The sequence below is a fragment of the Ursus maritimus genome (genome assembly GCF_017311325.1).
Source record: "Ursus maritimus isolate PB19 chromosome X unlocalized genomic scaffold, ASM1731132v1 scaffold_X1, whole genome shotgun sequence".
NCBI classification, from domain to species: Eukaryota; Metazoa; Chordata; class Mammalia; order Carnivora; family Ursidae; genus Ursus; species Ursus maritimus.
The window spans coordinates 80,067,380-80,079,576 of NW_024423319.1; the positions used below are offsets into that span (position 1 = coordinate 80,067,380).

A 12,197-nucleotide genomic window follows, 5' to 3' on the forward strand; every position below is an offset into this window, starting at 1 on the left:
CCCCCCCTCTCCCGGCCCCCCCCCCCCCCGCCACCACACAGATGAACAAAGCGTGCTTCAGAACAAGAATTTGGACTCCATCTCCTGGGAAACGTCCTTCTGCATTGATTTTTGGCCTTAACCTTTGACCCCACTGCATTCCAACCTTGTGCCTTGTGCCCTTTTTTCAGATTGAGGGGGGAGAAAGCAAGAGCAGGAGATTTGCGAGGGTGGCCTGATCATAGGGGCCCTTCCTCCATGGTGTCCCCGTTCCAGTTGCTAGGACCCCAAAGTTTTCTAGACAGCTTCAGTGACAGGCTAAAGCATCATTTGCAGGTGCTGCTCCCCCACAAGGCACATGTTTATCCAGCTCTCAGGTATCTCAGATTCCTGGCTAAAGGCAATGAATGGGCTAGTGGTAGTAGAGCTCCATCTTTCTATTTCTTCCCTCTCTGCTTTCAGAAGGCTCACTTTCACCCGGACCTTGTCTCTGACATCCCCTCCCCCGAGGCAGCATGAGGTAGCAACATGCTGTAATTCTCTAATGTTTTTCAAAGGCCGTGTACAAATTCAGACTTCCATGGACGGTACAGGGGAGTTGCTTGGTTCCACATCCTCTTCAACTCTAGCCCCACCGTCTTTGTAATTTTCTTCTTTCCTGTGGTCATTGGGTGTGTACACTGCTTTGTATTTCTGGAGCTTTGCAACCCACAGATATGTCAATTACTGCCAAATAAAATGGCATGTGTTGGCTGAACCATAGACTAAGTCAGGAAGCCTGGCAAGGAACCGTTGTGTCACCCTCAGGTGTGACAGCCCATTTCTGACATGGATGCTGAAGCGTTGGCATCTTGGGAAACTGTGAGGCTGTGAGAAGAGTGTTCAGAGTCATATTTGAAGTGTACGATGTCCTGCAGGTTTGTATCATTTCTACGATGCTTGTTTCCAAATAAAGGGCACGTGTAATATGGAGTCATCCCAAATTCAAACCCGGGGAACTTGAGAACTTGACACTGGTCAAGTCATTTCTGTCTGCCTGGTCCTCAGTCTCCTCTCTGGAAAAGGGGATGGGGTTTGGGGTGAGGGTTCTTGTGCTACTAGATTCCTGATAACTTCCAATCTCTATCGCTCGGTATTGTCCTTGAGACCGTGAGGCAAGCGCTGTAAGTAACCCTACCTGCGCAGATGAGGAAATGGAGGCTCTGAGAGGTGAACTGACTTGCCCGAGGTCACGGGGCTCAGAGGGTCAGGGAGGGGTGTCAAGCTCAGGTGCTTTCCGGAGGACCCCCACCTCAGACATGCATAGATTGGGGGAGGAGGGCATGCACCTGTCATTCTCACACTGCTTTACCCACTTCCTACCTTCTTTCATGCGCAGGCCACACCAGGTGCTCCCGGCTGCCCTGGGAGCTGGGCCAGGCAGTACTGGGTCCATGCTTTTACCCCTATTACTCAGTGAGGACACTTGAGGCCCAGAGAGATGATGTGACTGGGAAAGCAGACCCACAGGACCTCAGAGCTGGGGCACCCTCAGAGTACATCTGTCTAGCCCAATCCTGTGCTGTGAGAGGTGGGATCTCTGAGGGCCAGGGAGAGAAAAGGCTGGGCCAAGGTCACTTGTCCAGGTGGTGGCAGAGCTAGGTCAGGGACCTCAGGCAAGTCACTTCCCTTCTCTGAGTCCATTTTGTCATGTGTGCCATGGGGGAACAGTGACCCCTGCAGAGTATCAACGAGGATGGAGTGAGATCTTGCACCCACAGCACCGGGCCCCAGGGCCTGACAATGATGATGACAAAGACGAGGGGGAGGAGCAGGATGGACGCCTAGGATATCGCCAAACCTGATGTCTCAGGAGGCTGGGAGGATGGTGGGAGCCTTAAAAGCCCAGGATGAACCTGGGGTCAGAGAAGCCCTGGGGGGGTTGGATCTGGCCCAGTGAAGGGAGATGGGAAGTGGTAAGGGCAGCCTGGGTGGGAGAGAGTGGTGAGAGATGGGGGTGTCGCTCCCACGACACTGTGAGCCCCTCCAAGGTGGTGGTAGCCGGCTACAATGGACAGAGCACGCATTTAGCCTTGAAAGGTCTTGGGTTGGGGTCCCAGGAAGGGACCTATGCTATGGTGTCACATTTGCCCTGTGAGTGAGCAGGTGGGAAGCCTCCCAGGTGACCAGCCTGACAGTCAGCCTGACAGCAGTCCCCTGGGCGCTCCCTCCTCCCTGTCCCAGAGGCCACCTCACTGCTTTCTTCCTCCCTGCCCACCCTACTCTCAACTACCTTGTGCAGTATGCAGCTCCTGGGAAGCCCCTCCCCCTTCCCCCAACCTGGAGAGGCCAGCCAGGGGAAAGGAGGATGGAAGAGGGGAGTGCTGCAAGCCCACAGGCCTGGGGAGGGGACACCCTCACCAGCACCCTGTCTGTCTCTGAGAGCTGCTTTCTGCTCCTTTCCAGGTGACCTCTGCACACGGTGCTCCAACTCCTGCCTGTGGCTTTGAGTGAGTGCCTGCACCCTCATCCATGAAAAGGCATGTGCTGGCTGTGTGCACAGCAGATTCCCAGGGTGAGAGTACCAGAAAAGTCTCGGATCATTCATCACCCCAGGACTGGGATCCCAGGCATCCTTCATCCCGCTCACATCCCAGACCGTGTGTCAGTAAAGCCAAAGTGAAGGGGACTCAAATTCTGTCGGAATCACGGTGTCCATGTGGCCAAGCAGGGATCCAGCAGCTGGGCAGGCAGAAACCACAGCAGTGGCCGGTAAGGCAGAAACCCACCTGAAGCTTGACTTTGGGGTAGGAAACCTTACATAGCTAGCTGCCTGGTGGTGTGACCTATGCAGCTCCACAGGACCCTGTGCTCGGAGGGGCTGCACACCTAGTTCGAGACTAAGCCATCACTCTCTTGGAATTCTTAATCATTTTTGGGCAAGGGGACCCAAGTTTTTCATTCTCCACCGGGCCTGTGATATTGTGTGCCTGGATCTGGGTCAGGAGCCAAGTCTGGGGGAGAGAAGGGGACCTCTTCTCGGGGAAGAGGCAAAGGCGTGCAGAGGCCCTTACACGATTCACTCCTTCTTCTCAACCTTGGACCTCATCCTCCCAACTGTGGGCATCACTGAGGGACCCGAGAGCACTCCGGACACTGTCCCAGCCTGCCACTGAGCCCTTCCCAGGCGTCTCTGCTCTCACTGTCGTCCGCTGGAAGAATTGCAGTCCCAGCCCCACTCCTGTGGGAATCACCCAGGCCTTGAAGACACCAGGACACAGGCCCGGCCTTGGCTTCACTGGGAGGGCCCTGTTTCCAGTGAAGAAGAGCTCCGGAGCCCACCAACAGGCCTCGGGTCAGGGTTACAGGCTGTCGAGGTCTGTTTTCATTGGACCCACTCTGTGGGCAATAATGGCTCCTCCTTCAACCTGCTGGAGGGGTGAGAATGTCGCCGAGGCCTAGCTCATTGTCCTTAAGGCTCCATCTGAGGGAGCGGTGAGGTGCTGAAGTTGTGTGTGGAGGATGAGGGAAGGGTTCCAAGATGGCGCCTCCAAAGATGGGGTGGAGGAGGTGGGTCTTGGTGGATGTCTGTGGACCCCGTTCCTTGGTGAGAGGGACGGTGGCACCAACCCACAGCCTTCTACTCCATCCCTTTTCCTGCCACCTCCCCCACTATTGGCGTCTAACTGGGGTTGTCCCATGTAGGAAATCAGGTCACTATGTGGACTGGAGCCTCTTGAAACTCATGGTCTAGACACTCAGCTGGTACCTCTCCACATCTTCCCAGCACCCTACCCACACCTGCTGCCTTCCAGGCAGAGGCGGGGAGTGTCTATGTCAGAGCCCGCAACCATGTGGCACTCGGAGCACCACGTGCACAGGTACGTGCGCAAATAAAGGAGGAAACGGCCCAAGTAATTTTGAAACTTTACTGTAACACTGATACCAAAAACATGAAAACACGACAAAAGCGCACAACAAAAGCGCACAACAAAAGCACACAACAAAAGCAGGAAGGGCAAAGAGAGCTTCATCTTGCATGCCATCTTGGATGGGCAGGTAGAAGCTGCCTAGAGTGCCGTGTGAAGGAGGGATCCGAGGAGGCACTCTGGCTTGGCGAGGGACTGCCGCGGTTCATCAGCGTTGTCTGTAACACAAGACACAAAAGCAGAAACAGAACTGTCAATAGACACGAGGTGGGGGGAGGGACACGAAAAACACAAGGGTCTCTCACAGTCTTTGCTCCCCCACTGCACCCAGGCCTGTCCCCGACTTGACTTTTCACAGCCCCTTCCCACCCCCTCCTTCTGAGTTTCACGTATCCCCTGAAAATCTTACTGGATCCAGGAGAAGAAGTTGGCACTCGTTCTGGCAGCATTTCTGGTCCGGATGGTGGAGCTGGTGCTGGGCCCATCTAGAATGCTGGTGCTGGCCCCACCATTGGTGCCACTGCTGACGCCAGCTCTCCAAGTGGCCCTCCGGTTGGCACGGTTGCTATTCAGAATGTACTGATGGTATCTGGCCCAGAAAGCGAAGGGAATCCTGGCCCAGGCGTCGCCAAAATCTCCATCCTCATCCCAGGTCAGGAGCTCCACCTGTATGTCATCCCAGCTCCAGCGTCCAATCAGAGCTTCATCCCCGATGTTCATCTGGGCTCTCATCTGGGCCCTGGCATGTTCCTCAGCCATATCCACATCCATCGTCTTGAAAGCATCATCCACAGCCTCCAGGAAATGAGCCTTCCATTCCCGGGGGTCTCGGTTCTGATTCTGCAGTAGAGTCACAGACACCATCCACACAGCTACCCCACGTTCGCTGAGCACCTGCTTCCTGCCACATACCCTCCCGTGGGCTGTGCACGGTCATAATAAAAGTCAAGAGCACTGGAATCCGACTCTCCTGTGACTCCGTGCCTCCCTGGCACCTCACCCCATCCCTCACACTTACTACACCTGTGAACTTGGGTACGTTCCCAACTTAGGAAACTGTCCGGATCCTCACTGGACCAACAGCCTGAGGAGGAGGCTGTAGCCAAGAAACAGAGAAGGTAGGGCAAGTACCAAATCCACAACCCACCGCCTGGCCCCAAACAGAGGCTCTCTGTTACCTGGGCGATGAATCTCAGCACCCGCATCTTGCTGGTCTCGTGGCGGGCTCGCAGGCCCCAGAGGAATTCATACTCGGGTGGGCTGCTATTGGGGATCTTCTTGTATTCCAGGTACCTCAGTGCAAGAGGAAGAGAAACGTTTGCTTCCAGCCAGGCAGACCTGTCGTTGCACCAAGGGCTCCCAGGTAGCCCCTCCCCAGCCCAGAGACTGCCGCTCAGCTCCTGCGGGGGGGCTGTCCCGGCCCTCCAGCCCATGCCTCACTCCCACGCTCACTCCCAGGGTTTCTGCCTCCTGGACTGAGGCCTACAAAGCCTCGGGCCGCTGGTCCTGCCCAGAAGCCACGTGGAGGTGCGCGGTGGGACACGTGTCGGGTATCTGTTCATCGGAAGGCCGCAAGATTCATGCCCCTTGTCACAATGAACCCAGGTTCCTGTTGGGTGTGTTGCAAACACAGGAGCCATTTCTTCAGGCCCCCCGCTATGCGCACACTCCATCGCAGGCACCCGTCCATGGCCTGGCGGAACCCTGGGACAGCCCACCATAGAAGAGGACGGTAAAGGGGAGAAAAGCGGCACACTCCGAGCGTACTCCCCACTCTGCGAGTGCGCGCATGTCTGTCTGTGTACACGCGGACGCCTGGTAGTGTGCCTGTGTGACGCACACATGTGTTCTCCAAGGACCGAGCACAGGGTGGGCCTAACCAGAAAGTTAGGAGGGCCGGGCTCCAGGACCAAACGGGCCCCTTACCAGCCGGGGCCATACTCAGACTTCCACTCTCTGAGCCCCAGGTTCTTGGGATGTAAAGCAGAGGAATTCTCCTGCAGCCTACGAGGCAGGTACCAAATGTCACGGTGGTTCTAAGACACCCTGCATGTGTTCTCTGTCAACTTCGACTCCCTTTCCCCGGGGCTGCACTGGAATTCTACTCGCCGCCAACACTCACATACCCCACCCACCCTCGCACCAGAGACACCTAGCCCTCTGGTGCTAAGATCTGGCACGGGGAATGGCTTGCTCAGCCAGATCAGCCCACGAGGAATGCACGAGTGTGAGACGAAGTTAACTTGGCCACTACTTACTTCTGCTTCACAAAGTCCTCCGTAATGAGCTTCCTCAGATCTCCGAGGAATGGGTGCCTCACCCTGAGGGCCAGGAAAGGAATCCATAACTACAGACAGTGGCAGTACCCGGGTGCGGGCAGGAGCAGTCCCTAGCAGGATGGAGAGCTTCCCAGCCTGTGCGGGGCGGGAGTGGGGGGATCCCCATGGAGGCCTGGGGTGGCAGCAGGGGCCACAGGACCACATGTCAGGGTTGCCCTCGGCAAGGGTGTGACTGGAACCCCTAATTCTGATGGGTTCTCTTGGATCTCATCTGGGGACAGAGAGGGGATATGGAGCAAAGAGGGGCTGAGGGTTCAAGACCATTTCCCCGTGCACCGTGGTGAGACCCTCTGCACTTTCCCAGGCCAAGACGTCCACTCCCCTGCACTAGGCCCCCAGGCTAATCCAATCCCGGGGCCACTGGTGCCCAAAGACAACACTGAGGAGCGGGAGCCAAGAGCCCCGTCATACCCAGGGCGCAGTCCCATCTTGCGTAGTGCCTCCCAGAGGACAGCTGTGAGGGGAGAAGAGTCACAACAATTCAGCACACGATGCTGAGACTGTGGGCAACCCCCCAGCTGGGGGTCCAGCCACTCACCCTCGCTGGCACGGTTGCCATTCATGAAAATGACTCCCAGAATCACCAAGAGGAGGCTCAGCCTGGGAGTGTCCTTGGTCCTAAAGGTGTAGAAAGAAGGATCCTGTCCAGCAGCCATTTGCCCGAGGGACGAGGGCTGGCTCACCCAACTAGCTCTTCCCAGATGGCTGGGCTACCACGCAGTTCTTCCCACTCTACACACGGCTTGCTCTCTCATCCAGACCATTCATTCATTCCCCTGTCTGAGACTGAATCGCTTCACGCCCCAAATGTGGATGCAAACACTCCCTCCCAAAGTTCCGTCCAGGATGGGGTCAGGCGGGGAGCAATCACTTGGTAACAGTGTGTCTGGAGGCATGTCCAGACCTTCCCTGCCCTTTGAGCATCAGGAGTTACACTGGACGGGAAGCTTCCTTCCCCCACGACCACTCTGCCAAGCCCAGGCCAGGCACGTAGCAGGAAGAGGCAGGCAACAAGGAGCCTACTTTCCTAGGAAGATGGGGTGGGTAGGTGGCAGCTGGGGAGGGGGTGGAGCCCTGAGAGCAGCAAGGCTTCACCCCAGGCCACTTCCCCTTTCACCCCCTAATCACTGGGCACCACTAACTGTGGGTGGGAGCTGTGCCAGGCACCAAAGCCCTGTCTTCCCGTTTCTCTGAGACGAAGGGGAGGGGGAGGCACCAGTGAGGAAGGCCACAACCCTCCTGCCCTTTCTTACTTTCCCAGGAGGCGAGCTGAGGAGTCCCGTGTGCACACCAGAATATACAGGTGTTCTTCCTTGTCAATTTCCTTCAGGTGGATCCCAAACTTCTACGTGGCGGAAGAAACAACATGAGAGCAGAAACCCACACTGCCTGTCCTGCAGGCAGACCCTCAGTTCCCCGTTAGAACTTTCCCTCAGCAGGGACGCCGAAGTTATGGAGAAGGCTCAAGAAGAGACGCTGCAGAGGGACTGCCCTGCGGGAGCTCTGGCACTGGCCAAAGCAGTAGGACCCATTTCAGGAGACAAGGGACGCTGAAGGAATCTGAGGGACAGGAACCCTCCGGGGAAGGAAGTATGCAGTGGATGCTCTCAAGAGGAGAAGCGAGGGAAGCCTTCCCAGAGCAGGTGGTACTGAAAGGGGGCCTCAAGGGGCTGCAGGGTGCAAGGCTTCTCTGCAGCTCTTGTACCACAGTGAGCTGCCCGGGCACTCGCCCACCTTTTCCAGAGTGTATGTTGCTCGTTCGATGATCTCAGGGAAATGTTCGTCGTATTCTCGGATGACATCCTTCATCATGTCTGCAGGAGGCGAGAGAGGTGGAGAGAGCACCTGGACTGAGCTGGGGCCAAAGAGCTGCAGCAGCCCCTCGGTCAGCCCTGTTGAGGGGAGCACCGTTGGGACCCCCCCCCACCCCCGTACTGTGCAAATGGAGTGATCAGTGGGGCATGCTGCATAGAGACATCTGATGCCAGGCCCCTTAGGGTAGGGATGGGGACGGGATGATGGAAGGGCAGAGCTCGGGGAGGGGGCCCAGGCTGCCCACCTGAGCGCTTGATGGGGATCTTCTTGTAGTCCTTAATCATCAGATATTTCACCAACTTATTCGCCTGGAGAAGGAGGAGCACACAGGGAGACCAAGGCACGGGTGACCTCCAAGAACTGGCCCACAGGAGAGGAGAGGAGGGAGATGGGGGAAAGGCAGGTTTCTCACCCTCTCTTGCAGAAGGGTCACGTTGCGGGGTGGCAAGCACAGTACATGTCTTGAGGGTACCTGGGACCTCAGGGCCATTGGGGGCCGGGGAGCCATCTGAGCCCGCACCGTCAATGGGGGCTGCGATGCTCTCCAGGTCGGTGGGACCGCAGGAGGCTCTCTCTCCTCCTCGCTGCTCTCATATTCGTCATCCAGGTGCTTGGACTATAGAGTGAGAGAGAGGAGAGACCCAGGGCTACCAGGCTCGCCGTGCAAAAGGGCCCAGCACACATCTTAACCAGAGCAGGTACTTGGAAATCAAGTAGTACAAACAGCAGATGACGTGTGCTGAGTGCTTACTACGCGCCCGGCACCGAGCCAACCTCTTCTCCCTCCAGGCCTGAGGACAGAAACTTCGTGCAGCCAAAGCATGCTATTGCATTTGTGTTGGACAAACATGCACAAGCTGAAAGAAGGGAGGGGAGGGGGGAAGGGGGGAGGAGGGGAGGGGAGAGGCGAGGAGAGGAGGGGGAGGAGGGAGGGGGAGGAGGGGGCAGAGAAGAGGACTGAGCAGAGAAAGGAGGGGAGCAAGGGGGGGTTGGAGGGAGCAAGGAGGTCTCACCTTCTTGGTCCTCTTGCCTCCCATCCTGACCCAGGGCTCAGCACTGTGCTGAGCGGTGGCAGCTGCACCCTCGGGCTCAGGGATGCTTGGGGCCATCTTGGCCTTGGTGGCAGCTGCTGCCACAACATTCTGAGGCTCCACCCACCGAGTCTTGGCGAGAGCCTTTCCGGACTTGGTCGTCTTGGGCCGGGTGGCTGCCCCCTCCCTGGCAGGTGCTGCCTGGGCCACCCCCGAGGAGGCAGCACTGGGGCCCTCTGGGGCAGCCTCTTGGGGTGGGGCGGGTCTCTTGGGGCGTGGGAAGGCCATGCCACTGACACCTGCCGGCTGGGTGAAATCAAAGACATCGTTCTGACCCAGGAAGGCTGTCTTGGGCCGGGTGGCCTCCATCTCGCTAGCACATGGAGCCTGAGCAAAAGCAAAGGCAGTACTAGGGCCCTCGGTAGCGGCCTCCTGGGCCTGGGAGGCTGTCTGGGGCTGTGGGGACGTAGCTGGAGCCCCCGGGGCGGCCATCTCACTGTTGACTAGCATCTGGGAGATGTGCGGAGCAGCACGGGTTGTCTCAGGGGTGGCTGCTGGAGCCTGGGCCGCATAGGTCATGGGCTGGGTATCTTCTCCTGAAGCCTGGTCTGTGGCCACCGGGCGGTTAGTGACCACCTGATTGTAGGTGGCACGGGCAGCAGCGGCGGCGGCCCTAGCAGCACGGTTGGAGGCGGCCGCGCGGGCTACGTTGGCAGCACGGGCAGCAGCCTCATTGGCAAGTGTTTCTGGATCCAGCTGAAATGCCTCCATCAGAGTCCTAGCCAGCATAGGGTTTTCCAGTTCCCAAGGCTCGTTCTGTAAGGCCAGAGAGAAGGGTAGGGGAAGGCAGACAGCTCTACATGCTCCCATCATGCTTCCCTGTGCTGGCCAGCCTCCCCCCTGCAGCCAGCTCCCACCCCCCCCCAGACCTTCCCAAGCCCCCTTTCTCTGAGTAGGAGAGGGAAGCCTGGGGAAGCTGGGCAGTCCTTCCCCACTCAGCCCTCCCTTTCACCCACCGCTCCCCCCCCTCTCCACAGCAGCTTCACGGGGGAGAAGGCCCAGGGCCAGCAGGTGGTCCACAAGGGGCCTCACCGATAAGATGCGAAGGCCTGGACCCAAGCTCCCAAAGGCTCTGAGGATACGGATGTCAAAGCTGGTGAGGGTGCCATAGCCTCCAAAAGCACCGAATTCTTCATAGTCGTTTCCTTCAACCATGTCCTCCTCCCCGACTTCATCACTACCCTCATCCATGTCTTCAACGTTGTAGGTTTCCGATTCCATGCGGTAGCTTCCCTCAGCCATGCTGGGGGTCCCAAGGAAAAGAGAGCTCAGCCTGGGAGGGAGGGCGAGGATCAGGGGGAGAGGCCGGGATCCAGTGGCAGGTGGAATCTCTCAGGAGGTGGGGGGGGTCGGCAATCATCAGGTTACTAGGCAGTACATGGCGGTGGAGGGGGCGGGGGGGGGGCGCCGTGGGGGGGGGTAGGGGGTATCTGTTGGGTTAGATTCTGTCAGAGACAGAGCTCTAGGAGAGGGATAGAGAGGTGGTCGGAGGAGACCCCGCACCTAAAGGGGAGTTTAGGATGGGCAGGCTCTCCAGCCCAGCGGCTAGATTTGAATAGGGGGTGGACTGGCGGGCTTGGGTCTGAAGAGTCCCACAGGGGATGTGCATTGAGAGAGGGAGAAACAAAGGGCTTTGATTTAATGATGAAAGGCGAGCAGATGACATGAGAGGGCTCAGACAACAGGGGCCCCTGGAAAGCTTATGGGAAACTGAATCCAGAGACCCTCTGGCTAGGTCCGGGCGGGGGCATTCAGCTGATTCAGGTCTGGGCTGGGCTCATACAGGAGGAGCTCTAGGGGTGGGGGCGGTGGGGGGTAGGGACTCGGACTAGGGGAGGCATGGATTGGAGCGCTGGAGGTCTCAAATCCCAGGATTGCAACTCCAGGAAGGGAGCAACGGGGTCAGCTGGTTGGGAGTGATCTAGGAGTGGTTGGGGTGGGGGTAGGGCCTCCTCTCTAAGGAAGCTCAGCAGGGAGCACACGGGTCGGCTACAGGGGTTCGGATCGTGGGCTCCGGTGTAAGCAGGGCTGGGCTCAGAGAGCCCTGAGCCTGCTGGCGGGAGAAGGCGGCGGGGTGGGGTGGGGGGTCCTACCCAGACCGTGGGTCTAATAGGGCTCGGGTTCTGAGCGCCCGGGCTTTGTTCAGATCCGGGTGTGGGGGTGGGGAGGGCGCAGCGTGCCGGGTTCCACTCGCCCTCTCCCGGTCCTGTCTGAGGCTGGATCCTTACCTTCCCTGGGGCTCCAATGGCGTCCGTCCTCAGCACCAGGAACCCCGCAGCCGCGCCCTCGCCTACTGCTGCCAGCACAGCAGCTCCGACCACCCCGCCCCTTTTCTCCGCGCACCCCCCGCGGCTGGGCAGCCTGCGCATGCGCGGACCCCTCCAGCCCGCCCGCTTTCCCAACAAAAGCCCTCTCCACCAGGTCCCCAGTGCGCATGCGATTCCGCGAGTGGGTGGGCGGGGTGGGGGGCTTTTTCTCCTTCCCGCTAGATACCTCTCACCCCCTCCTCTGACCGGAGGCGCGCGCACTCACAGCCTGTGTGGTGCACTTGGACCACCCAATCATCTACCCTCGATCCCTGCACTTCTGCACAATGCTTCTCTTCCCTGCCCTCCCCGTTCCCCCCAAGCTCCTCCAGTGTGGTCTGGGGAACACACTCTGCCGGGCTTCCCCAACATGACCCGCAGGTCACAAACGCAGAGGTCTCTAGCTGGGTCTCTAACTGTAACAAGGGGAATGGAAATGGCCAGAGGATGCCACTTACCTTTGTGGTCCCCAGCACTACCCATCTCTATGGCCCCCAGACACACTGGGAACATCTGCTTCCCCAGCTACTCTTTATGCAGCTTGGGCATCACAGCGCTATCTGTGCTGGGGCTGGTCTTCCTCTCACAGCAGCCCTGGGAGGTGGATGTCAGCATCCCCATTTTACAGATCAGAAAGCTGAAGCGCAGACACACCGCATGAACAGCAAGGCCACAGAACCAGTCAACAGAAAATGAAATAATGTGGGCCTGAATCTTCCTGACTCCAAACCCCATGTCCCAGTAGTGCTGGCCTGGGGA

The 12,197-nt window shown here is 58.3% G+C and overlaps 1 protein-coding gene, 1 non-coding gene and 1 pseudogene across 3 annotated transcripts; 1 reads left to right on the forward strand and 2 right to left on the reverse strand.

Annotated features, from left to right (window-relative positions):
• The window catches only part of LOC103680472, an 8,851-nt pseudogene extending 4,996 nt beyond the window's left edge, over nt 1-3,855 (forward strand).
• Nucleotides 3,856-3,873: 18 nt separating this feature from the next.
• Nucleotides 3,874-11,482, reverse strand: LOC103680471 (melanoma-associated antigen D4). 2 transcript variants are annotated; one of them, XM_040631496.1, is made up of 13 exons: nt 11,361-11,482; nt 10,165-10,375; nt 9,055-9,888; nt 8,454-8,657; nt 8,286-8,349; nt 7,961-8,040; nt 7,480-7,571; nt 6,765-6,844; nt 6,638-6,680; nt 6,146-6,208; nt 5,066-5,180; nt 4,297-4,727; nt 3,874-4,105 (listed from the first exon to the last, which is right to left on the reverse strand). In XM_040631496.1, exons 2-13 carry the CDS (start codon nt 10,372-10,374, stop codon nt 4,096-4,098), a joined length of 2,226 nt encoding a protein of 741 aa, XP_040487430.1. In that variant the 5' UTR covers nt 10,375; nt 11,361-11,482; the 3' UTR covers nt 3,874-4,095. The 2 variants fall into 2 exon arrangements, with proteins under 2 accessions (XP_040487430.1, XP_040487428.1); XM_040631494.1 differs by having other exon boundaries at nt 10,165-10,405; nt 11,361-11,448.
• LOC121103886 lies at nt 5,429-5,558 on the reverse strand. Its single transcript, XR_005836175.1, has one exon. It is a non-coding gene; the product is annotated as a small nucleolar RNA SNORA11 (small nucleolar RNA).
• Nucleotides 11,483-12,197: the final 715 nt, after the last annotated feature.